The 25,230-nt window shown below is 36.4% G+C and overlaps 1 protein-coding gene and 1 pseudogene across 1 annotated transcript; one reads left to right on the top strand and one right to left on the bottom strand.

The window, feature by feature from the left end:
* The first annotated feature begins 12 nt into the window (after nucleotides 1-12).
* On the top strand, nucleotides 13-11,333 carry LOC121329929 (26S proteasome non-ATPase regulatory subunit 13-like). Its single transcript, XM_041276012.1, has 13 exons — nucleotides 13-113; nucleotides 1,038-1,116; nucleotides 1,897-1,931; nucleotides 2,063-2,118; nucleotides 2,384-2,427; nucleotides 2,793-2,879; nucleotides 3,354-3,525; nucleotides 5,641-5,720; nucleotides 7,134-7,259; nucleotides 7,440-7,502; nucleotides 7,707-7,787; nucleotides 9,559-9,675; nucleotides 10,056-11,333. The coding sequence occupies exons 1-13, from the start codon at nucleotides 13-15 to the stop codon at nucleotides 10,149-10,151; spliced, it is 1,137 nt and encodes a 378-aa protein (XP_041131946.1). The 3' UTR covers nucleotides 10,152-11,333.
* LOC121330110 lies at nucleotides 11,147-23,987 on the bottom strand (annotated as a pseudogene).
* Between the last annotated feature and the right edge of the window lie 1,243 nt (nucleotides 23,988-25,230).

Here is a 25,230-nt window from a genome sequence, read left to right on the forward strand (position 1 = left end):
TGTGGTCTCACAATGAAGGATGTTACAGGATTTCTCAAACAGCAGCAGAGTAAAAGCAGCACTCCCGAACTGGCTACAGAATGGCACACGTTGGAGGAACTCTACAACAAGAAGTAAGCAAGAGAAAAGATGCAGAACACATACAGCTAGAAGCAGACATGAGCTGAGTCATGTAGAGGGTGGAAAGAAAAAGAGTCAAATAGGCCCCGTGTTTTAGAGCCCAGTGTAGAACGAGACGCGCTTGTTAAGAATAACATAGTGGTGTATTAGTGAGACATCCTTATGAACGCTGTTTTATAATAAATGAGTCACTCGTTCAGTTAACAAAAATGACATTTAGGGTTTTGAATGGAGTATGCATTGTAATCTCTAGGAGTTCCGCTGGGTCCTAAAAACATAGAGTAGGCTTGACCTATCATCTAACACAGTAGTGCACGTACCATGTTGTCTAATGTGTTGTGTTTGTCCTCTTAAAATGTTTGTGTATGTTATTTTTCAAAGGAGAAAGTAAACATTTAAATTCACATGCCATTTACAAATCCACTGTTGGATATGGGGTGTCCTCTAATATCTAGGAGATATTATATATATATAATATATATATAGATTATAGATATATATCTATAGATATTATCTATATACATAGAGAGAGAGAGAGAGAGAGAGAGAGAGAGAGAGAGAGAGAGAGAGATAGATAGATATAAAAATATAAATAAAATCACACATACATACAACACAATTTTTGAAAAACAGATGTTAGTGTGCTGGAAGATCCCATTGATATATAATCACCAATGGTCTATCTTTCATGTTTTAAGGCACAATGAATCTTGTGTCCCTGCAAGTAAAACCAATGTAAACACACTGAACTGTCAACAAAGTATCCAGTAGGGCACAGAGGAAAGCTAATCTGTGGGGGAATGTAGCACATAGACACCAAATTAATGATATTGTTGATTTAAAACTGAAACCAAGTAATCGGATGGTAAAAGAAAAAAGTCTGACCCACTTGTATTTCTCTGCTTTCACATTGCAAGGCTGTGGCACCAGCTGACCCTCAAACTCACAGATTTTGTTCAGGAGCCCTGTTTTGCTGCAGGAGAAGGCCTTATCAAGGTGAGACTTTACTAACAACTGCTTGTGGACATCATTTCACAATTATGCAAATGTGCTGTAGCTCAGATGAGACCATTAATGTTCTAGTTACAAATACAGCACCTTATACAGCTACCGAAACTTCAAATTAGCCAATATGAAAATAAGACCTTCACCAAAGAAGTTTGTCTCTACACTTAGAGGCATTCGCCTGATTTTCTCTTCTCATCCAATGGGTGGCCATCCAAGTTAATGAAGTTTAAGGAGCACCCAAAGGAATTAGGGCATTGGTCTCTACAGAACACCTACTCAGGTAGATTACTGTTCATGTAGAACAGTATTACATTGCTCGCCCTGAAACAGAATCTAAATATTAGCGCTTGAAACTGGTACTAGTCCTGTACCCGGCAATCGGTTTCAGAACTTCCCTTGTTGATATGTTACTGAAATGACCAGGTGCCAAGTGTTTAAACAAGGATCTCCTTGCTTAATCTGCTCTCAACTAATCACAGCATGAGTATGTCAAACCCAAGTCTAGGTTACTAAATAGGAGTTGTTCAAGCATGTGTAAATAATATACTTAATTTAAAGATTCTTTTTAAAACTAGTATTGGGTGCAGGGCTAGTGCAAGTAAAAAGCTCTGAAATAAGTTATTTTAGAATTGTCTATAATTCTAATTTCACTGTGAAGTACACTGTGTGTATGATTGCTTCTTCTGCTCTTTAATTTTAATGTCCTAGTTTGCATGTTAAGGATAATTGACTGTGACAGGTTAATTTTTATTTTATTTTTTCTTGCAGCTGTATGAAAACTTTCTTAGTGACTTTGAGCACAGGTAAGGAATATAATTTAAAGTTCCTTATCATGCACCAGATGTCTGGTTTGATAGCTTTCTGGATAGGTGTGCTTCTGCTGGAGGCTGCTGCTTCTTGAGTTGTGTATAATAGATTTACTTTGTTCTTCTAGAATCAATCCACTATCCCTTATGGAAATTATTCTCCATGTAGCAAGACAAATGACAGGTGAGAATTTTCAAATAATTCTTTACAGATTGTAAACAGTGTTCAGAAATTATGGGGGGAGTATTTTCAGCTCAAATAATAAGCTAGATGCTCCATATAATGTAACTGCATACAGTTGTGAATAACATTATGAAAATGCACCTACGCCATTATCAGGAATACTGTGGGCTTGCTGTATTAAAGTGCCATTAATAGGATTCTAATGTTCTTAATACTTAAGTTTATTTAACCAAGTATTATTATTTATTTATTTATTTTTATAAAGATCCAAATGTTGCCATATCATTTCTTGAAAAGACCAGGGAAAAGGTAAATACATTTAAATATACATTTTATTCATTCTGTCGATTTCTTGGGGGGGGGGGTATTGGCAATATATGAAACCTTCTTGATCACTAGTTATTTGCTTTATGGCCAGAATATCTGTAAACCCCTGTGTGACCAGTGCTGTATACAATGTTATCAGACATTCCCAAGTTTGTCAGGCACTAATAATGTATAATACAGGGCATTTTATTTGTTTTTAAAAAACAGACAACTTGCTTAGTGTCCGTAAGACACAGATTAATACATTTATTAATTTTAAAATGTGATAGTAAATCAGAAATATTAAATAATTGTAAATTCAGCAGTTGTATTTTCTTAGCATTTCAAATATGTGACTTTTGTTTCAGGTTAAGAGCAGTGATGAAGCAGTGATTCTCTGCAAGACGACCATTGGCAGCCTGAAGTTAGAAATAAACGACCTTCCGGCAACAAAGGTGAACGCACAACTACATTTTGATTAAAGATGAAGGTTTAGAATTAGTTTATACATTTTAGTTGGGTTAATTTCCTAAAATATGCCAAACAAAAACTTCTAGTTAGCATTATTAATCTCCCACTGCATCAAAAAGCTGCCACTTTTACAATTTGTACCTAGTTTCATAGTTCTAAGTGCAGTAAACTTGACTCATTTTAAAAAATATGTACAGATGTGACAAAATGACAAATAATTCCAATAAAATGTCATTAGGAACCATCACAGCCCATGACAGGTACTAATCACATTCAAGAAAGCCATTAAAAATGATATGCTGCAAGAACAGCACTCCACATTTAGTATTAGGAAGCGATAACTTTTCATCAAAGGAAAATAAAAAAATGCAGTATCTCTTTAAAATTGTTCTCTACTGCCATTAAAGATGTGCAGCTGTGGGCTGTTGTAGTGAGTGCTGTTGTTTGTTTGAATATAGAAATTGATTGAAGAGGTTGAGGAGATGCTCAATAACCTTCCTGGGGTGACGTCAGTCCATGGGCGATTCTATGATCTCTCCAGCAAATATTACCGCATCATAGGAAACCACGCCTCCTACTACAAAGACGCTTTGCGCTACCTGGGCTGTGTGGATGCAAAAGACATACCAGGTAACACATGCCTATCATTTTCCTTATTGACTTATTTGACAAGAGCGGTATAGCAGTTTAAGTCCCTCGGCATCAAATAGAGATTGGTGGCATAATATAACACTTTAAAACAGCAGTGTTGTTAAGCCTTCATGCGTTCTTAAATGTGTTCTTTACCCCCTAATTGGGTATACATCCTTCTCATTTCTAGTCGTCTGCCAGCTAAATTGCCGTCTACTTTGCCAAATGACCCACCTAAAAATAGTTATGGACCAATCGCCATGAATGGACCAGTTAGTTTTGAGATTACAAGCGATGCTGGTGATGAAGGCCAAACTGTACAATCATACAGAGTTATGACATTGTATAACTTTTTTTTTTTTTAAACAAGCAACCTATGTTTCCTATGTAAGATCGTCGTTTTTACTCAAAGTGTACGAAATAGAGTGAGTATGTTATAGCATTGTAAAATATCTTATGTGTTGACTTAGAAAATCGATCTGAAACCTAGCATGTATAATTAATTCAGGCAACGATACTCACATTCTGCAGTTAATGAATATGACTATTTTATTTGTATGTGCTTTGTTTGTTTTGCTGATGCAGATAGGCACACACATACACAAATGATCTATCTATCTGTTTAAACAGGCACAGTACTTAAGTTTGTTATTTTTAGAAGACTTTTTAAATCTAAATTCCCTTTTAAAAAAGTTTAAGTCAAATGGAAATGTATGTTCAAACTTTTACGTTAATAACTTTTACCCTTGTCCAGGGTCCTACATAAATGTAATTTCTACAGATTTAAGCTAGTAAACCGTCTACTGCAGTGTTTTCAGGCAGACTGTAAGCACCAGCCAAAAAGGGAAGCTGCTCCATATTTCCTATAGTAGCTCATGCTAATCTCTTAAAGAAGTGGTATGTCGGTTTGTGCTAATGTGTGCTAATGTGTACTAATAAAATGAATACAAAATATCCCAAACCATTTGTATATGTAGTTTGTACACCAAAGTGATTTTCCATTTCAACATTACTCTTTTCCATTTGAAGTAGTTTCCATGTTTTTCCATTTCATATACCTATAACTTGATATTTATGTAGTGGACTTGTATTTTCAAGTAAATACCAATACATTATAGTTAGTTGTGTTTATTTGAATGAAGCGACAGTTAACAGAATTTTTATATATATAATGTGTGTGTGTGTGTGTGTGTGTGTGTGTGTATATATATATATATATATATATATATATATATAACAAAAAAGAATCCTACAACTTACTGTAGAAACTGATTTAATGTTTACAGAAAATGCAACAGAAACAAACTTCTGAAAACTAAAATCAACAGTGTTCGAAATGGCAGTTCTCGCAAGCGCATTTAAAAATTAAAAAAAAAATTAAAAATTAATTTATTAATGTACGTGTACATTCTTGGACTTGGTAGTTAATGGGAAAGTATGTATACTCAATCTCAGAAGACTAAAAATAAATGTAAGGACTGGTTGGTTCCATGAATATTTTTAGAAACTCAGTCTTTTTTTTTTATTGTATAAAATGCAAAGGAAAAAATGGAATACACGAAAAAATGGAACATAATACAGCTTATGGCTTATCTTTTCTGTATTCAGATTTACTACCAATTAATACTGCTTCTTATCTTTAATTTAGAAACTGCTTCACATTGTTCTCTTCTGTCTTACGTGGTATTATGGTATCTATATAATGTGACTGTTTGTTTTTGTGCCTGAAATATAATTTCTCTGGTTCTGTATAATATGTGGAATTTACTGTGTGATAAGACAAGTTTGTGGTTTTAAAATTCTAATAGAAATACATTATTTTGTAATTACTTTTCACACACAAGTAACTTTTACTTCCTAAATCTTTTACTTCCTAAATCCTAAATGCCTAAAATCATAAAAAATACAAATTTATACACTTATTTTGGGTCCCTGTTAAGGCACATATTTAGGCCCAGCATATGCAGGATTTAGACCCATGCAAAACCCTGAAATTCGATTTCGGTGGGGGGCGTTGGCCCCGCTCAGGTTCTTGCTAACAGTATTGTTAGGGGAAGGAAGTCTGTTAATCGCACTACAATCTGCTGACCTTGACAATCCACTATCCTCTTCCAGAGGCAGAGCAGCAGGAAAGAGCCTTCACTCTGGGACTGGCTGGCCTGTTAGGGGAGGGTGTTTACAATTTCGGAGAGCTTGTAAGTTATTTTCATATCCTGAATTTTTTTTTTTTTTTTTTTTTTTTTTTTATGCATTGATTTAAGGAGTTACTCACTGAGACTGGTCACAAACTAGAATAAATCTACTTCATGTTATCTTATGTAAGGTATCCTGAGATTAGTACCAGTTAGTGCAGTGGTGGGCAACCAGCGGCCCATTGGGGGTACTATAATGGCCCTCGCCACCTAGCCAAGCTTACTGTATAACGAAACTGAGCATTGATGTTCTAATATAGAGCCGTGTAACTCTGAGATGGAACAAATCTGTGCAGTAAAACAAGCTGTTGATGGTAAGCAGGAATTAAACATTGTAACCTTACAGTAGAAGAACATTCTCCTGTTCACATGTTTGTGACCTAGACCTATGATAATTTATGCAGTAGAGGAAGGATCTCTTTTCATCTATATGATTTCAGGTGATAACTTTACTATACCAAACCAGTGTTAAAATAAATAAATTAATAAATAAAAATGTATTTAAAATTTTAAGACACTTGTCAACACACAGAGCATATTATGAACAGCTGTAACTAGAAATTATAAAAACATAACTACAAGAGCACTGCTCCTGCAATATGCTTTTTAAATCAACACACAAATGTCCTGGATGATATGTTTGCTTAATTTAATTTCCACCAAAAAAAGTTATAATATTCTGCTTTTTTATCAATTGGTGCAAGTGGCGGTCAGATTATTAAATTATAATAATATCATACAAAGTGGTGTCTTTCCTTTACCCAGTCCCTTATTTTACAAAGCATTTCAAACAATTCTATCACAAAAATGTGATTTTCACTATATTTTGTAAATGTTTATTACTTAAAGTTATTCAACAAAAAAAAAAAAAAAAAAATTTTTGTAAGAAGGTTAAACCTTGAAGATATTATGTTTTTTAGCGATAGCATTTGTGATGAGTAAGTGGAACGGGTGGCAAACACACCAGCTGCTTCTAAAAGTGGTGAGGACAGTGGAATAATTAAGCGAAAAATTAGCAAAAGACTGACTAATTGAAATCTCTCTGCTAAAGCTACTGAGTGTTCAAAAAGCTGGTGGAAACTAAAGTCACATTAATTATATTTGTTATTCAGCTGAAATGGTAACATTGCTTATATTTTAGTCTGTGAATGTATTTTTGATTACATTTGCTATCGGATAATTGGTTGTTCCTTTAAATCTGAATCAGAGTGCAGTGAACCCCACAGGATCCTCAGAAGGTTAAAACAACCACACACTACCTGTAACACTTTAGCATGTTCTTGAACCAAAATCAAGCCCCTCGTAGCCCCTCACAATTTGTATTGATGTAATATTGCACTTTGCTGAAATGTGTTTTGTATTCCCATTCTGCTCCTGTCATCTAACCTGCTGCTGTTGTGTTTATTTCTTGTGCAGTTAATGCATCCAGTGTTGGAATCCCTGAGGAGCACAGATAAACAATGGTTAATAGACACTCTTTATGCTTTCAATAGTGGAAACGTGGAAACGTTTCAGTCTTTCAAGGCTGCATGGGGACAACAGGTAAGACAATTTTAAACCATATTCACTTAAATTAAGGAAGCAATAGAAGAGACACTGATTTGTCTGTACCTGCAGTGTACTAAATTAGATTACACCCACCCCCAATTGCTTGCCCAAATATATAAGATTTTGGGGGATAATGTCTAGGTGTTTTTTTTTTTTTTTTTTTTTCCCTAACAGCCTGACCTTGCAGCCAAAGAGTCGAGTCTGATGCAAAAGATCCAACTTCTCTGCCTCATGGAGGTAAGGGATATAGTTTCCAAACAATCCTACTATAAGGCTAAGTTTATAACAGGATAACTTGGCTAACAGAGTGCAAGCAAGAGTGTGGCTTTGTTTCCACCAGGTGTAGTACTGGAATTTGTTATTATGGAATGTTGCATGCATAAGAGAAGTTGTTTATTTCTTTACTTTATTTTTTTTATTTTTTTTCATTAATATTATTAGATGACTTTTACTCGTCCAGCCAACCACAGGCAACTAACCTTTCAAGAAATTGCCTTGAGTGCTAAGGTTCCAGTAAATGAGGTGAGTTTATTTGCTTGTGTCCCTGTTACATGGTATATGTAAGAGAGTTCAGATTCCTGGGGCCCGTTTCACAAAAGCAATTTGCCACGTTTCACAATCCTAAACACCTCGCAAATAAAAAAAAAAAAAAAAAAAAAAAAAATTGGGTTTCAGAAAACTTTCACAGGGCTGTGACGTCACCGATCTTCACCAGAAACCTGCAGCAGTCAGACAGCAGCCGCAAGTAGCATTTTTCATCGCAGGTCCTGTTTTAGGACATACCATGGGGCTCATACTGCTACCTTGCTGTGAAACTGTGCATTTTACTGAACAGATTTCTCGTTCATTTTGATGACAATATGAACTTGTCTCGATCTTATAACCCCCCCCCCCCCCACGCATGCACACAGATACACACACACAATGGAGGTATAACTGCAGTATACAAAAATGTTTTTTTTTTTGATAGGTTTCAATAATTACAAAACTAAATTGTAACGTGTAATCCAAAGTTATGTGGGTGAAAAATAACAGTAACTGAGGCAAGATCAAGTTGTAAAAACAAACACGGTTTATTTATTAAATACAGTCATATACCAAAGTACTGATTTATTCAGTATGATAATAGCAGTATTGGGCAGATTGCCTTGCTTTAAATTGGTGACAATGCCGTGCAACAATTATTACATGAATGATAATAATAATACAAACAAAATTAAATGTGTACAATAAATAAGTTATGTAACACACTAACCTGATACAAGTAAATAAAATGGACCAAACTCAAGTGACAAAAATAGTGACGGCCTACTTCTCACTTCTAGATAAAAACTATCTAAAAGAAACCCACCAGATCCCCAAATCATGGAAACAAAAGGCTACAGTTCACGACAGCAATAACACAGCTGTGTTGCAGCAGCCACGGCCATGTTATTACCTGCCCCACACATTTAAATAATGACGCTAAATGCAGCTTGATTATCAGGCATGCCCCCTGATAATTATAAAGACTAATAAAAGATTCAAGGTAGCAAGTGTGCTTAGCTGCCTGCATACTTTTCAACCAAAAGCCCCTTTTCAGTGGTGTAGAAACAAAAGTAAACACAGATCTGTAAACTTATCTTTTAAATACGTTTGCTGCACAGCGTTGACTTTTTTTCTACACAGGGCATTCTTTATATATGTATAGAACTTCAAAGTACAGCCTGTCACTCAGCTCAGGATCTCTTGTCAACAGTGAGGTATTTTGGTTTTCTTCAATCAACTTTAAAGCTTTTTCATCTCCCATGTTTTGTCTGTAACTTCTGTTTTCTTTGACTAAAACGTCCAGAAAACTTGCCAAATCGAACCGATTTGTGTCGACTGTATCTTATTTTTATAATTACAATTAATAATTGTATCTTTTTTCTTTAAAAAAACAACAAACAGCTTTCCTTTGCAATCTTGCCATTGCGTATTTACCTAATCAGTCACTGTGCCTTAAAATTGATTACAGTTAGTGATTTCACCCATCGCAGATTGCAAGAGTAAGCGCAAGCAGCGGCACATAGCGCATACCTCTGCGTCCTCGCAACCTCATCGCAAGAACATCGCAATCGCAGGACTTTTGTGAAACGGGCCCGAGCACCATACTACATGCTTAATCTTTCTTGTTTTGTCAATGGAGACACAGATTATGATCTATTTCAAGATGATGATCCTTTCCTGAATTTCATCACTTTAGAATTGTTTGAAATGCTGTTCATACAGTAAACCCATCGAAACTCAGTCCTTGTGTCCTGTGTGTTTGCAGGTGGAGTTATTGGTGATGAAGGCCCTGTCCGTTGGTCTGATAAAGGGCAACATTGATGAGGTAGACCAGAGAGTTCACATGTCCTGGGTACAGCCAAGGGTACTGGATCTACAACAGGTAAGTTTATTTCTCGTCTTGCTCTGTATCATTTATTGGATTATTCCACCTTATTTCTTTGTCTATTAAACCATTTTTATTTAGTTGACTTACTGATTATCAGTCTTTTTATACTTTAGTCACTCAGTCAAGTATAATAAATGCTTTACAAAGCACCCTTGCATTAAATATAGACTGCTGATACAACAGCTATTTGCACATACAGAGCCTGTTAAAAAAAACAAAAAAAAAACTAAATTCAGGATTAGTGGAATATGGATTGGTAGGCAAAACCTGCAGGCACATGACACATAGAAACACTAATCCTATCTAATGCATGTTTTTAAATGAGTGCATTCATTATCTGAAGCAGTATGCTAATGCCTTCTGATGTGTTTCAGATTAAGGGAATGAATGATCGCTTGGACCTCTGGTGTGGAGATGTTAAAAATACAGCCATGCTGGTAGAACATCAAGCACACGACATCCTGACATAAACCTGCTGTCAACTGTGTAAAGATCTATTGTGTTATTGTTAACACAAAATGTTGCATAATGGAACTTGGGGGATGTTTTTAAACTGTCTGAAATTGTAATACTGGTGACTCCCATATATGTTTCAGAACAGCAACTGTAAAACACACACACACAACAGCGTCGGACGACATATGATGAAATAATAGAAATTCTTCCTTTTTTATATATACTGTTTGAGGTGCCATACGTTTTTATGGTTGTTTTTAAAATATGTTTTAAATTTCAGCTTTTTTATTTTATTTTATTTTTTTTAATTACTAGCTTTTATTATTTCTCTTATTTGTATAAAGCACGTTTCCAGTAATACTGTACTTTGGTCATCATAGTCAAGCACAATGCCACGAACTAAAGTAAGAGTTGGAATGTTTTAATAAACAGGTAGCCCAAAATAAGGGATTTTCAGAAATTGTATTGATGTTTCTACACCATGTAGACTAAAGCTAGCTTACTGTTAAGACTGAAATTTTTTCAATAAAATAAGCCCTTTTAAAATAAGAAAGAAGAATTTTTTTTTTTTTTCTTAAAACAGTATGGTACCTAAATTTATTTTATGAGGCTAGTTTTTGTTCAACCCACAAATGAGACTAGCTTTATTACAAGCTATAAGATTTTTATAAACCAAATGATATGTTTGTATGACAGACAGCCCATTTGTTTTCAACCCCACTGAAAGCATTGATTCCACTGTCGACTCTCTGAGTTGTCTCATACAGGTCTACAGTGTAGAGATCTCTTCCTACAGAAGCAGTTTGTTTGGAAAAATGTCTTGGGTGATGCACACATTGTTCAGAAATGGCAGGAGAAAATAAATAGATTTCTAATTTTTTTTTTTTCTAATCTAGAAATCAGCCATTGGTGATAAGAAGCTTTTCTTCCATGCTGTAGAAGAATACATTTTTTATGGTTTTAAATGTAAGCAACAAACAGAATGAAACAGTCAGATACTGGTCTTCTGACGTTAGCTGATTTTTTTTTTTTTTTTTTTTTTTTTCTCCTACTGATATCTTGACAAGTGTTGCCAGTGGTTTGATGGAAACAGGTCTGTGACTATATGTGTGCTACCTTTCTGTCTTTGGACAACAAACTGTCACCCTCAATTAACGCTTTCGAAATGCAAATAAAAGACACAAGTGTGTTGGTAATCTCTGTGTGTTGTACCTTTGTTCAATCTGGATTTGGGAGCTTTGTTTCCAGGTGCAGCTATACAGCAGTAGACGTGCTGTCTGTATTTAAATCTACTAATGATAAAAATCATTTGAAATTGGGATAGGGGAAATATGAACTATTACTGTAATACATCTGTAACTTAACACTCAAATCAAAAATAGTTAAACTTATGTACTATACTGAAACATTTGCCTACTTATATGTTGTACCTTACTGTAGTGTACTGTACGCCCCATTTATAAAGCTGTCATCAGGAGCCATAGTTAGTGTTTGTGCTCTTTGGTTTCCTCCATATAAATGAATAGTGGCATTGAAATGACATTATTGGGCAAATGGAAGCCATGGCCAGAACTTTCCCCAAAGTTAATTTACCCTTAAATGAACTTGCTTTAATGAACAAAAATCTATGTATTTTGTAATGCAATAATACAGTCTTGTTACAGGCTTCAGCATAACGAGCACACCAAAGATCTTAACTGTTGGCTGTTCTTATTTTCTAAGGTTTTATTTATTTATTTCTGCCAAACATTTGTATACAAAGGGTTGTGATAAATAGGCTACTCTCCACAGAAACCAAAACTGTATTAATGCACCTGTTTTCAATTTGTAATGGAAGGACATTTAAACTGGAGCAAAATCAAAAGTCTGTAACTTCGAAAACTAAATGAAATTACAATTTTGGAGCTGGTTTGATAAAAGACAGTACAATCTGTTCCACCACTTCATTTCATAATATTGCATGGTTTGCACTCAATCAATGGATTTTTAATAATAATAAAACATTTATAGCAATACAAGTTCCTTGCAGAATGTTGTCAAATAAAATGAAAAACAAGCACATTAAGTATGGTTACAGTTTAATGATAAAAGGGTATTGAGAGCAAAGACAGGTAAATTCACGTCTCGGTGGACTTGTTTCTGTTTGGGAAATGTTGAGAGACAGTCGCTCTGGGTTTCTTACGCCTTGGTCTTCAGCTTGAGTTCTTGTTCAGGGTCTGCGTTTGTAATCCTCCAGGTGAGCCAGGATCCAGCCCGCGGGAAGCAAGATGGTCATGAACATCGTGCCCATGGCGAAAGCTTGTTGCTGGAATGCAGTTATTATATTCACATACCGCTGAAACAGCACATTCTAACTACATATTGATTAGAATTTGGTTTCGGGGTTTAGGTGTTTAGCTTTACTGACACTCAACTACATAACATGTTGCGTCATTGCCTTCACTAAATGTTAAAAAGGGATCATATAATACAGACTTTATCATTTTTAGTAACAAGGTGGTGACACTGATGTATGAGATGGTTTCACTGTAATATATAGCTGACTTCACAGGATACATTCTATATATATATATAGAGAGAGAGAGAGAGAGAGAGAGAGTCCCTCTAACGAATGCACTTCTGGTTTTTTTTATGTTTTGTTTTTGTTTTCAGCTGCTTTCCCTCATTTACAAAGTGCATGATATCTATATTAAGCAAATAAACTATTTATTTTAAACAGCTGATGTTTCTTTGTGTTAACTGCTACGGTATTATGCAAAGAAGACAACAAATTTAGTTTTAGGGCAATAAGAAACAGTTTGCATACTTTATACTAGGCTGTATAACATTAAATTATCGAATAATGTTACAGTAGCTTATTAGATACAATAAACTACAATTTGGACAATCTCCATTTTATTAACAATAATATATTGATTTGCTGTGTGTGCTGAATTAACTTGGAGACTGTTAACTGAATTAACTTGCATTCTTGGCTACAAGCTAACAAGAATTCATATCAAAGCAGTAACGACGCGAAACTGAATCTATTTGCAACACATTTGAGGTGACCTTTTTCCTTGAGCAGTCGGCTACGTGAACTAACTAATGAACAATTGCGTAAATAGCATGGGTTATAAAGTTGGATTTATTACAATTTACAAGGCATGTGCAAACGAAAAGGTTTAACCACACAAAAAAAACTATTGAAACAAACTGACCCTATTATATTGAACTATTTAACCCTTATAGTTGTATACACAAAACAGCGTCCACTTAGTCACACATTTATTAGTAATTGACAACATTAAGCTCTTAGCCTATACACATTTGGTCGAGCAGTTGTCAGTACCAGATTTTTCTTCAATATCAATAAATTATGTAAACAATTATTAACAAAGAAATACTTACAGCCGGGGTGATAACATCTTTTGAAGGTTTAGGCGGTAATGATTGCTTTTGGAATAATCTGTTGTCTCAAAGAGGCATTCAGCAGCCGAAAGATGCGACAGAACACCGAAATATCGTTATCTTGAAAATTCTTTTTTTTTTTAAGTTTATTATTATTAGTCCTATTTAAAGCCCATAAATGGGACCATCCAATGTACAGGACATCTCCAACCGTCAAATGATTAGCATCCTCAATTTGAGGATGCCAAAAGGAATGGGCTTTTAACTCATTTAAAGAAAACCGGTCAAAAAACGACTGCAAATTAAATGTTTAGACAAAATGGGGAGGTGGTACAGAGCACGCCCCCTAGAGTCCACTGGTCGATAAACGATGCCATGTCCCCAGCAGACTCCGCCCGAATATGAGGAGGGTGGGGGAGAAGTGCAGCCAGAACTGCAGCAGAAGGTTCTTCAGCAGCAGGAAGAACAGCTGCAGTCTGGCGCATAAAAAATAAATATGAGCCACCAACTCGGACTGACCGCAGAAAGGGCATGCGGCGTCCGAGTCGGTAAAGTGACGCAGGATCTCTCCTGACACTAGCGCTCCGTCCCAGGTCCCTCCATCCCAGGTCCCCAGCTCCTCTGGAGACCAGCGGGGGGAGTACAGGGCCTCCCACTGGGGACTGACGCCCGCCGCTGGTCGGAGGGTCTCCCGCCATGCGGTGTCTCGGCGGGAGACGACGGCGGGGAAGTGGAGGGTGTGGAGTGTCATTGCGTACATGGTCCTCCATTATTATTATTATTATTATTATTATTATTATTATTATTATTATTCTAAGCCAAAGGCAGCCATTTTCGATAAAACCTTTCGAAATCTTCTTGGGAACTGGTCAAGCAATTGATCTGAAACTTAACAGATATCATCAGCATCCAAACCCGCATCAAGTTTGCGAAGCATAAGTTTCTGCGATAAATTTTAATGTCGAAATGGCTGCCACAAACTCTATCGAAACGCGCCCTTAACAGCAAACTGCTACTATTTGAACAACGTTTGACCAACAAACTCCAAACTTGGTAGTTACTGTCCCAGTACCAATGGAATACAAATATGTCAAAATGGTTATATTTTATAAAACAAGATGGCCGCCAGGTGTACTTTTACGTCTGAAATTTAAAACTGCTGCAGTTGACAAAAGGTTGGTTTACTTGACTAACTCGAAACTTCACGAGCATCATCCTTGACACTGTAGCAATACAACTGACTTTTAAGAAACTCGCGTTAAATAAAATGGCTGCCTGACGCATTTTTGAAAAAAAAAAAAAAAAAACTTTCAAAATCTTCTTCTGTGGAGCAGTTGAAGTTGCTGATTTTAAACTTGGCACACTGAGAACTAAACACGCTTAGACGGGTACTGATACTGGGACTTGGGAGCCTTAAAACTGCCTGGCAGTTCTTCTTCTTCTTCTTCTTCTTCTTCTTCTTCTTCTTCTTCTTCTTCTTCTTCTTAAGTCACTCTCCCGCAGTAAAGGCTGGTCGGAAAGTTTTTTAATGCCTTTCAACAGCAAACAGTTTGCAAGTTTTTGTTATTTTGCCAAGTGTGGTATAAGATGGACATAAAACTTGTGTGCACATTCAATTCCCCTCGACTAATATGGGCTTACTGCATTTTATTTGGTTAGCAGTTTCTGGGCTAGACCAGAGATAAAACTTTAACCCAGGACGTGAATCCACTCTACCAGAGCAAAACTAGAAATTAAACTAGTGACATGACATGACCCTTATCCTATGTGGTTATCAGTAAATTTAATATTGTCTGATTATCCATATAAAGCACTTGTGTCATTATGATTATGTTTGTGGGTAATTTGCATACAAGATAATGTGGGTGTTAGTTTGAGATTGTGTATTTATATTTAAAAAAAAACTGTATAACTGTTCAACTGGGGACAACTTATATACACAAGACCCATCTTGAACCAGGAAAAGGATGTGGAAGGAGAATCACATAGAAGTGTTGTAAAGAACAATCAGTGCATTGATGTGGTTAAATGATTGAAAGAACGTTAGGCTTCTGTGCAAACTGAATATCAATCCAAGAGCAGTGCAGATATATTGTAGTACCTTAACCATTATAATACATGTACTTACATACATACATACATGCATACATACATACCAGCAGACTTTACTACTTAAAATGTAACTTGCATTACATTTATTTCCAGAATTTGAACTAATGATTAAAATATTGTAATCAAGAAATACCTTTGAGAAGCATATTCAAGTTATTCGCATCAAATTTGTAAAACTGATCCTCTTCATCATAATCTGACGCATATCTCCTGCCGTCTGTAAGAAATAAAACTACTTCAGTGCAAAAACACCCCACCGCCTATGAATAGGTTTGTTTCCGTTAGGAAAAAAAGTTTTTGTTACTATTCTCCCCTCACATTTCATGTCGTATTTACCCATAATGCTTAATATTTTCCTACTAATTCATATAGTAAGTAGGCCTGTTCTTTACTGTTAGTTGTCCCTGTCCCTATATCATACAGCCTTAAACATATTTGCTTATAAAACTGTGCATCTAAATACTGTAAAACGCCCAATAACACGCTAATGGAATAATAAATTAAATCTGTATCACATATTGGTTCGGATGAGGTCATATATGCATATCTTTTAATAAAAGGTTTAGTTATTCAGAAATCTATTAGTTTAAATGTTCCAATAATTCATATTCTTAGTTTTTAAACTCACATCGTCCTTTAAGGTACATCATTGCTTGTGTACTCCAGTTTCTTGCATTGACTCTGCTCTACAAGACACAAAAAGTTAAAGTTAAGTACATTCAGTGGCACTGGAACAATTTTTATAGTGGGGGTGCTGAAAGCCATTGAACAAAACTGTAACCCTGGATAAAATGAAAGCCATTCAAAGCCAGGAGTGCTACTGCACCCCCAGCACCCTTGAGTACACTGTTACTGGAGAAAAAAAAAAAAAGAAATAGTAGTATAACTATACATGTGCACATAAAAGCAGGTCTGTTGTTCTGCAAACAAATAAAAAAAATTATAATAACAAAGTGTGCGTTTATTTTTTTTTTCAATTTTAAAATATATCAGAACAGTTTATTGCTCTTACCTTTTCTGTGAAAATTGGTGATGTTCCTTAGTAGCTGATAGAGACCCACTGTACCCACCCAGCAACACTGGTAGCGAACCCAAACAACTCAGATACAATGGGAGCTCTGATTCAATACCGCCTTTCTGCCAGTCACATCTCCAAGCAAGCAGTTTGCAACAGGGGTGTATAGAAGGGATTTATATGACCCTGAATAGGAGTGGTTAAGTCAAGCCTCTTCCTAACACTAACACTGTAATTAAAATAAATAACTGATCGATGTGGAACGAACACTAACACATTATATTTAGTTTTCTTCTTTTTAATTGTTTCCCGAATTAATTTCTTCACATTCCATAGTTTAACCTTCTGGGCATTGTATTTTGTTATAAAACAGAACTTGTTAACAATCCATGTTGTTTACATTCTCCAAAGGTAACTTTAACTGTAGGGGCACATAAGTGTGCCAATATTATGCTTGCAATCTTTTTACATTGACAAGCTCTGTTGTAGCAAAAATATTGTTTTGCACATTTGACAGGAAACTAGAGGTAATATTTTCAATAGGCTTGTAAAGTAAATGCTGTCTTTAGATCAGTTTCAATATTATGGGGCTCTATACCATTCAATAAACACCTTGTCCATGGTTGAGGTTTATAGTGCAACTGTAGCACGTCTACAGCTTGTTACAGTAGATTGCACAGGTCTGCAGACTCAATCCATCATGACCTGCTTGCGACCAGAGTTTTCGGTGGTGATTTTCAGGAACGTTGTTTTGAGGGAAAGGTTGATCAATGCAACCACTTATGGGCATCATGCCCTTTGTGAAGCCAAAAAGATCCTTCTGCTTTCCCATCATTGTTGCTGAACAGTTACACACAAATCTCACACAGCCTATAAAAAGTCTAGTAGATCACACGCCAATTAATGTTTGCATACATTGCAGAGTTTTTATAATTTGACTTATATTACATGATTGTTTGGCCATCAGTACAGTCGGAAAAATATTACAAATGTTCTTGATGGCCATTGATTCTTGGTTTGTGTATGAAGTTACCATAAAAACAGATTTTAAATGAACCATAGCGGCATACTATTAATTTTGTTGACTGGCAATGAAGCAGCAATTCAAATCTCTACTTTTACGTAGATAGGCATGTAACAATGCTTCACATTTGCTTTCACAAAAAAATGTACTCTTTAGAATCACAAAGCTAAACCATTGGATTGGATTGCATCAGCAGAAAGATCCAGTGGAATTAGCATGGTCCAGGTACAGCATTGAGAGTGAACAGTTCCTTTTCCGTGCCCATTTTTGGCTGTGCTTGGTGGCAGTTGGATTCTTCGCAGCGGTGGTCTTGTGATGAGATGTGCACTCCAGTAACTTAGTAAAAATCTTAAAGGTTTTGACTGCAAATCTTTATCCATGTCTTCCATTGAAGAAAATGTTTACAAGTCATGTTAAATTACGCTCCTGGGACATTCTGTGCTGTTTACAAAAAAGTTGTTAGCAGGTAGTTCCATCATTCTTTGGTGTTTTTCTGCTCTTCACTGTAGCCATGGTGATGATGTGAATTACTTAAGGTAATTTTCTTCCTCTGTCACTGTAATTTAACACAAACTTTAGTCATTAATATGGTTCTCATTATGATGACATTGACATAATACTACTACCCCACTGTATTCCTGCTAAATACATTAATTATATTAATTTAGATTTAATGGAGGTAAAAAGCAATTACTAAGATAATTATCTCAACAAAAACAGAAAATGAGCCTAATGCTAATATGTACGTATGTGCATAGAGTAGGTTTATCACTTCTTTTATTGTCTAATTTAGAACTGCAGGATGCTAATTTGCCAAAATGCCTGCAAAAGTACAAGTATTAATGGATTTTATGAATATTCTTCTCTTTATGACCTTTGAGATTAATTGGTAAATACAGAACTCCTAAACTACAAGCTTTGATTAATTTTTTTTTTTTTTTTTTTTTAAATCAGCACGGTCCTATAAGGTTGTCAAAATCTTGTGAATCAGTAAACTGTTCTAGTTTGGTGTATATAGAAAACTATGAAATGAAAGGGTAAATCTCTGAAATGGAATTGAAATCGAATTGACTTCTTATAGTTTTATATAGTGCAAGGGTCACCAACCCTGGTCCTGGAGAGCCCCAATCCTGCAGGTTTTATAGGTGTTTTTTTACATCATCAGTGGCTAAAGATCTGAACACGTATTAATCTTGACTAATTAAGCCAGTAATTGGTTCAATTAAGTAACTGAGAGCTTGGTTGAAATGAAAACCAGGAGACCATGCATCTCTCAAAGACCAGGGTTGGAAACTCTTGATATAGTGCCTAGAGCAGCAGATCAAAATCCAGCTCTCGCTTAGGTAATTAAAATAGGTCTTATAAACCAATTGAGTTATACAAATATTAAAAGACATCTTTTCGAATGGAGTACTAAATAAATGTACACCAAGGTTATATAAAGGATTAAAAGCATCACCTCTAATGGTGTTATCAGCAATTATGAATGAAGCTTATTACATGTGTTCTATAGTTAAATGTATTAGAAACTCAAACATTTAGACAGTTTCTTATCAGTTTAACCATAGAATTATGATTGAGTATTTTTAAGTTATTGATCAATACATGTTGATTGTGCATTATTTTTGGGTAGTAGGAATAGGGTTATTAGTGTATTTATATCTTTGAATATCGGTAAAAAAAAAAAAAACAACAAAAAAAAATAAAAAACTTCAGAACCTGTAGAGAAGACATCTTTTGGAGGATTGTGTCAGCCATTTTGTGTATGTACACCCAACCAAATGAATTTCACATTCTGAACTGTAGGTGTCCCAGTTCCGATTGTGAAGGGAAGTAAGCATGATGTGTCTTTCATCTGCTGCAGTAAGTTTCCTTGGCCGACCACTGTGTCTACGGTCCTCAATGTTGCCCGTTTCTTTGTGCTTCTTCAAAAGAGCTTGGACAGCACATCTGGAAACCCCTGTCTGCCTTGAAATTTCTGCCTGGGAGAGACCTTGCTGATGCAGTATAACTACCTTGTGTCTTGTTGCTGTCCTCAGTCTTGCCATGGTGTATGACTTTTGACAGTAAACTGTCTTCAGCAACCTCACCTTGTTAGCTGAGTTTGGTTGTTCCTCACACAGTTTTATTCCTCCTACACAGCTGTTTCTGTTTCAATTAATGATTGTGTTTCAACCTACATATTGAATTGATGATCATTAGCACCTGTTAGGTATAATTGTTTAATCATACACCTGACTATATGCCTACAAAATCCCAGACTTTGTGCAAGTGTACCTAGAAGAATTGATGCTGTTTTGAAGGCAAAGGGTGGTCACACCAAATATGGATTTGATTTAGATTTTTCTTCTGTTCACGCACTTTGCATTTAGTTAATTGATAAATATAATCTATTAACATGTCTATTTTTGAAAGCATTCTTATTTTACAGCATTTTTTCACACCTGCCTAAAACTTTTGCACAGTACTGTATATATATATATATATATATATATATATATATATATATATATATATATATATATATATAGTATTTGAGTCCCCACAACACTGCGGTCTTGTGGGCTAAACTTTGAGAACCACTGTTCCAGTTTAAATCAAATGAAAGGACACCCTGCAATATCAGACAATGAAACGAATCACCTCAGGATCAACATAATCTTAACAGATCAGACCTTAACATACCTTTCTTTAACTGGCCCTACACCAGCCTAGGGGGGTCAGTCTATCTAGCTCAACGAGATGCAAATTTTAAGGTTTCATGTTCAGGTAACTGATTTTTAAAAACATCTCCGACAATGTGACTCCAAAGGGTACCTCTATTTGAACTCACCCTGCCCATACATTGGTTACTAGAGTAATATGTTCCAGGATCTGCATACCTGTGGTATAGTCATGCAAGCTGCTTGTGTTGTTGTGGTTGGTATGCTTCCTATTTATGTGAAGCCATTGGATGAGCTAAATCTCCAGTTCAAACAGCGGGAATAAACACCAAAAAGTCACATCATCACAAATTGAAAACAACATTTTAGTTTTAGTTAAAAATATAAATCCACAATAATATTATCAATTGCACACACATCAATTGTGTAAAACTACCTGTAAAATTACTATGGTTGATAGTATTCTGAATTAACAATTCAAAAGCAGACTAATTTTAGTGTTGGTGAATGACAATATAAATAAAGTTTTTTTTTTTTTTTTTTTTTTTTTTTTTTTTTTTCTCCAGCAAATTATCACTTCAAAATATAAATTATTTTTATTTAATTTTGTCACGACCGCTTCTACATTATATAACACTGTCAGATTTTTCTAACACTTTTATGTCCCTAGAAATAAAATATTTGAAAAGTATTACATCTCTGTAATTGACTGCCAGTTAGAACACCTAAATGGAGTTACTGTGAATGTGTTTACTGTGGATTCTTGGACAACTTCAGTTTTCAGCATGGTATAAATAATCAATTGGAAGATGAATGAATAACCTGCATTCATCACTGTGGTCACTCTACAGGTGATCTTTAAACAGGTTTGGTTGTAGTAGGAAAACAAACATTTGATAATACTTTTTTTAAACCACTAGATGTCGCTCTTACCATGTGCAGAATTGTCTTTTTAAAAAGCTACTTGCAATTCAGATTTGATGACATTCTGAATTTGGATTGCCTTGTGTTTTGTGCTGTTGAAGGTAATCCCCAAAATGTTCAATTGTATTGAGATTCGGGGATTGTGCTGGTCAAGGAAGGTGAATTAAATGTCATAAGCGCTTCAAACCAATCATGGCCAAGATCTTCATGGTTTTCTTTTTAACAGTAGCAGTGTAAAATAGCAAAACTGACTTAAATATACTATGCTGTAGTGTAAAATAGTGTGCTAGATATAAGTTATTGTCAACATCACTACAAATAAAATCGGTATCAATTCAAAATGTACCACTAACCCCATCCTCTCCTACTCCCTCCCTTGGCATCTTCTGTCCACTAGGATCAAATATTGAAGCATTTAAATGGTGGTTCTTACCAGCTGGCTGCTGTCAATTCCAGTTCGAGATCTTTGTTCATTTGAAAGTTCTTGAGAAGGAAAAACATTTTCATGTATTTGTGAATCCTGAATAAAAGTGTCTTCTGTGATGTCAGTTGTTATACTGGCAACAGCTTCTTTCACTTCTGCCTTCATTAAACAAGCAACACAGCACAGTGAAAACACATTTGCATTACACTCAAAATATCACAGATTTGTTCAGATTAGGAAATAACAAATCCACGTAAATACCAGAAATATGTAAGAAGTCTCTTTTCCAATAAATGTGAATAGATCTTTTTTTTTGTATATATACATAGGGCCTTATTTATAAAAAATTACAGCTTGTATTAAGCAATGTTGTTTTTATTATTATTATTATTATTATTTCATTATTTTAATCAAGTTTGGCAGTTCATGAAGCCTTTTTCAACTGTTCCAACTGAAGTGTTGTACATGTATTGGAAAAGCATAATAAACTCCTAATTACCATGATTATTTTACATCAGAGACTTTTCAGTAAAGAGGTCAAAATAAACTAATTGCTCTTTATATGTAACTAGCTTTTTGTACAGTCATTATTATATAACAAAACAACATTGAGACAACAGTGAAGCTAAATACCAACTTATTTAACATGAATAGCTAAATGCAAGTCATCAGCAATCTAAAAATACCCAAGATTGCAAGAAAAGACCCACATTGTAACATGTGACTTTTGTTTCCTGTGAAATTCTATTAATTCAATATCGAGATAATCACGATGAAAGGGTTAGCATATTTGCTTCCTCACTCTTTATTGTTCCAGCAGTTGAGTTTAAAAAGAACACTGCATGCCATTCATAGGACAGGGTGTGAACTGGTCTAACAGGCTGCTACATTGCACAATCCATTTGAGAAAGAATTCAGCACTGGAAAATGCATATACTGTACTAGTGGACATATGCTCTATTTTATACTTTTGTAGAAATGTGATACAAAGAATATCAGAAAATGTTGTACTGCATTGTCATTTGATGAGGTTGACTGTCATTTTATATTGTTCAGTTTTGCTAACAAATCTGAATAAAACCTTTTCCCTTTAAGTTTCTGAATCTGCACAATACATATCTACGGTAGCTGGGCTACTTTATTTGATGTCATTAATGATGAAGTGTTGCTAATAGGCAACAGATAAATGGTATAAGGGCAGCAACTACACATTTGTCAATAAAATAACCCAGGTGTAGCTAAAGCTAAAACATGTAAAATAGTCATTTGAAACAAGTCAGATGGCTTGATGTATTTTAACCTTACCGATTTATCGTATATTATGGTATATCATATATTGAGTAAGGCCTTCTGGAGTCCGGAATCCCAAAGATGGTGAACTTGTAGTATGTCCTTGATGCACCATGGGAGAAATAGGGATTATGAGACTGCGACTGCAGGTAACCTGTACAAGAAAGGAGGTGCTGTTTGGAGACAAGACTAGACTGCAGTGTGCTTTGCGATTCGTAATGAACATGTATGTCTTCATTTTTGTCTGATTTTTGCAAGCCAAAGTCTCAACATCCATTGGACTGCCACTGAATGTGAAGAATGATGAACCTCATTTTTTAAATACAAATTTAGTTTAGCATCACTTTCCATAGCGGGCCGGGACGCCACTGAAATTGACATGACAGTCTACAAAGGAGGGGTGTTCTGGAGTGATTCATGGCCAATCCTGTACCATTCCTCATTTGGTATTCTTTTGAGACTGTAATGGGAAGCACTTACCAGCCAATCGCCTATCATTTGTCAGATGTGATGTCTTGCCATCTTAACTGAAACTAACTTGCCACAGGGAGGAAGCATCTTTAATTTATCACAAAGTGTAAAAGTATCTGCTACATATGGCACTTGTCATTTTTCTTCAACACCCATATTTACCACGGTGGCCCAGTTTAAACTGTTTTCTATGACATGACTGCATGCCAGGTAAAATCAGCGATCGATTAAGTGTAGGCAGAGGGAAAGTAATACCTTAAAATGCGACCCCAATGATTTACATTGTCGCTGTTCTACAACAAAACAAGTGATTACAGTGAAACTGACAAACACTAACAAACGTAACAAATGCATACATGCGTTTGTTAATTGCCATTTAGTCATATCAAAACATCAGTGCGTTTTGGTGCAAGAGTTCACCTTCACCAGAGGGGATAAAGACCCTACCTGCCCATCCAAGCCATGCAAAATGACCGATACAATGCTAAAGAAAGCATATGCTTCAGTGGCATTGTTGGTGAGAGCAGCCAACGCCATGTCCGTCTTGGTGCTCTACTAGTCTCAGCTAGCGGCAAGACTGAAAGAGCGGGCAACAGAGACAGACCCTGGGGAGCTTCAGGCGGTGACGGGAGCGATAACTGACCTGATGGGGGAGCTGGGTCAGGCATCACGGAGGTCTCTGGTGGTGCTGGTGGCCGCTTGCCGACATTTTTGGCTGACCCAAGCCAAGGTGGTGGAGAAGGAGAAGACTGCGCTGCTGGATGCCCCTATAACACTGGGGCAGACGTTCGGAGTGACTGTTGATGTGAGCCTTGAGATTTCCCACATGGCCACAGAGGTCGCTTCAAAGTTTCCATGCCTTCTTGCCTATCAGCAGCGCCCTAGGTGGCCTTCCCAGCATGCCGGGGTAGCTGGGCCTGAACACCGCCCTCCACCACAGGCCAAACAAGCAGGCAGAGGAAAAGCCGACCAGGGGTACCTGATTCTCCAGCTGGAGACCGAGGTAGGGGCCTAAGAAAGATATACCCCCTCCCAAGCCCAAGGAAGACCGCCCCTGAAGGGCTCTGACTGCCACCTTCCCCCCTCACAACCGGACTGACCACTGGACACGACCCATGGCAAGGCTGCAGACAGGACTCCTGGGTGCTAACAACTATGAGACATGGTTACGCTCTGCAATTTCGCTTAGGCCCTCCACCCTTCAAGGGTGTGCTCTTTATCACCGTCGGACTAGCATGTGCGATTCTCCTTCAACAGGAGTTCGCCAGTCTTCAACAGAAGCACACTGTGTGCTTGGTAAACCCAAGCGATGCCCTCAGCAGGTTCTACTCCAGGTACTTTCTGGTGCCCAAGAGGGATGGCGGTTTCCTACCTATTCTGGACCTCAGGGTCCTCAACATATTCCTCAAACAAAAGAAGTTCAACATGCTGACCGCATAATGATTTTCCAGTCCATCCAGCTGGGCGACTGGTTCACATCGATCAACCTGGAAGACGCCTATTTCCATGTCCCAATCCGTCCCACGCACAGAAAATATCTACGCTTTGCCTTTCAAGGCAACGTGTACGAATTCTGTATGCTGCCGTTTGGCCTCTCGCTAGCGCCCCACAGTGCATGGATGCAGCACTGGCTCCACTCAGGATGCAGGGTATTCAGATCTTGAACTACCTGGACGATTGGCTAGTTTGCACGCGTACCAAAGCACGCGTTGAGGCACACACCAGAAGGGTCATAGATCATGTGAATAAGTTAGGGCTCTCTGTACATCAACAGAAGAGA

Source organism: Polyodon spathula, chromosome 17 (genome assembly GCF_017654505.1).
Source record: "Polyodon spathula isolate WHYD16114869_AA chromosome 17, ASM1765450v1, whole genome shotgun sequence".
NCBI lineage: Eukaryota > Metazoa > Chordata > Actinopteri > Acipenseriformes > Polyodontidae > Polyodon > Polyodon spathula.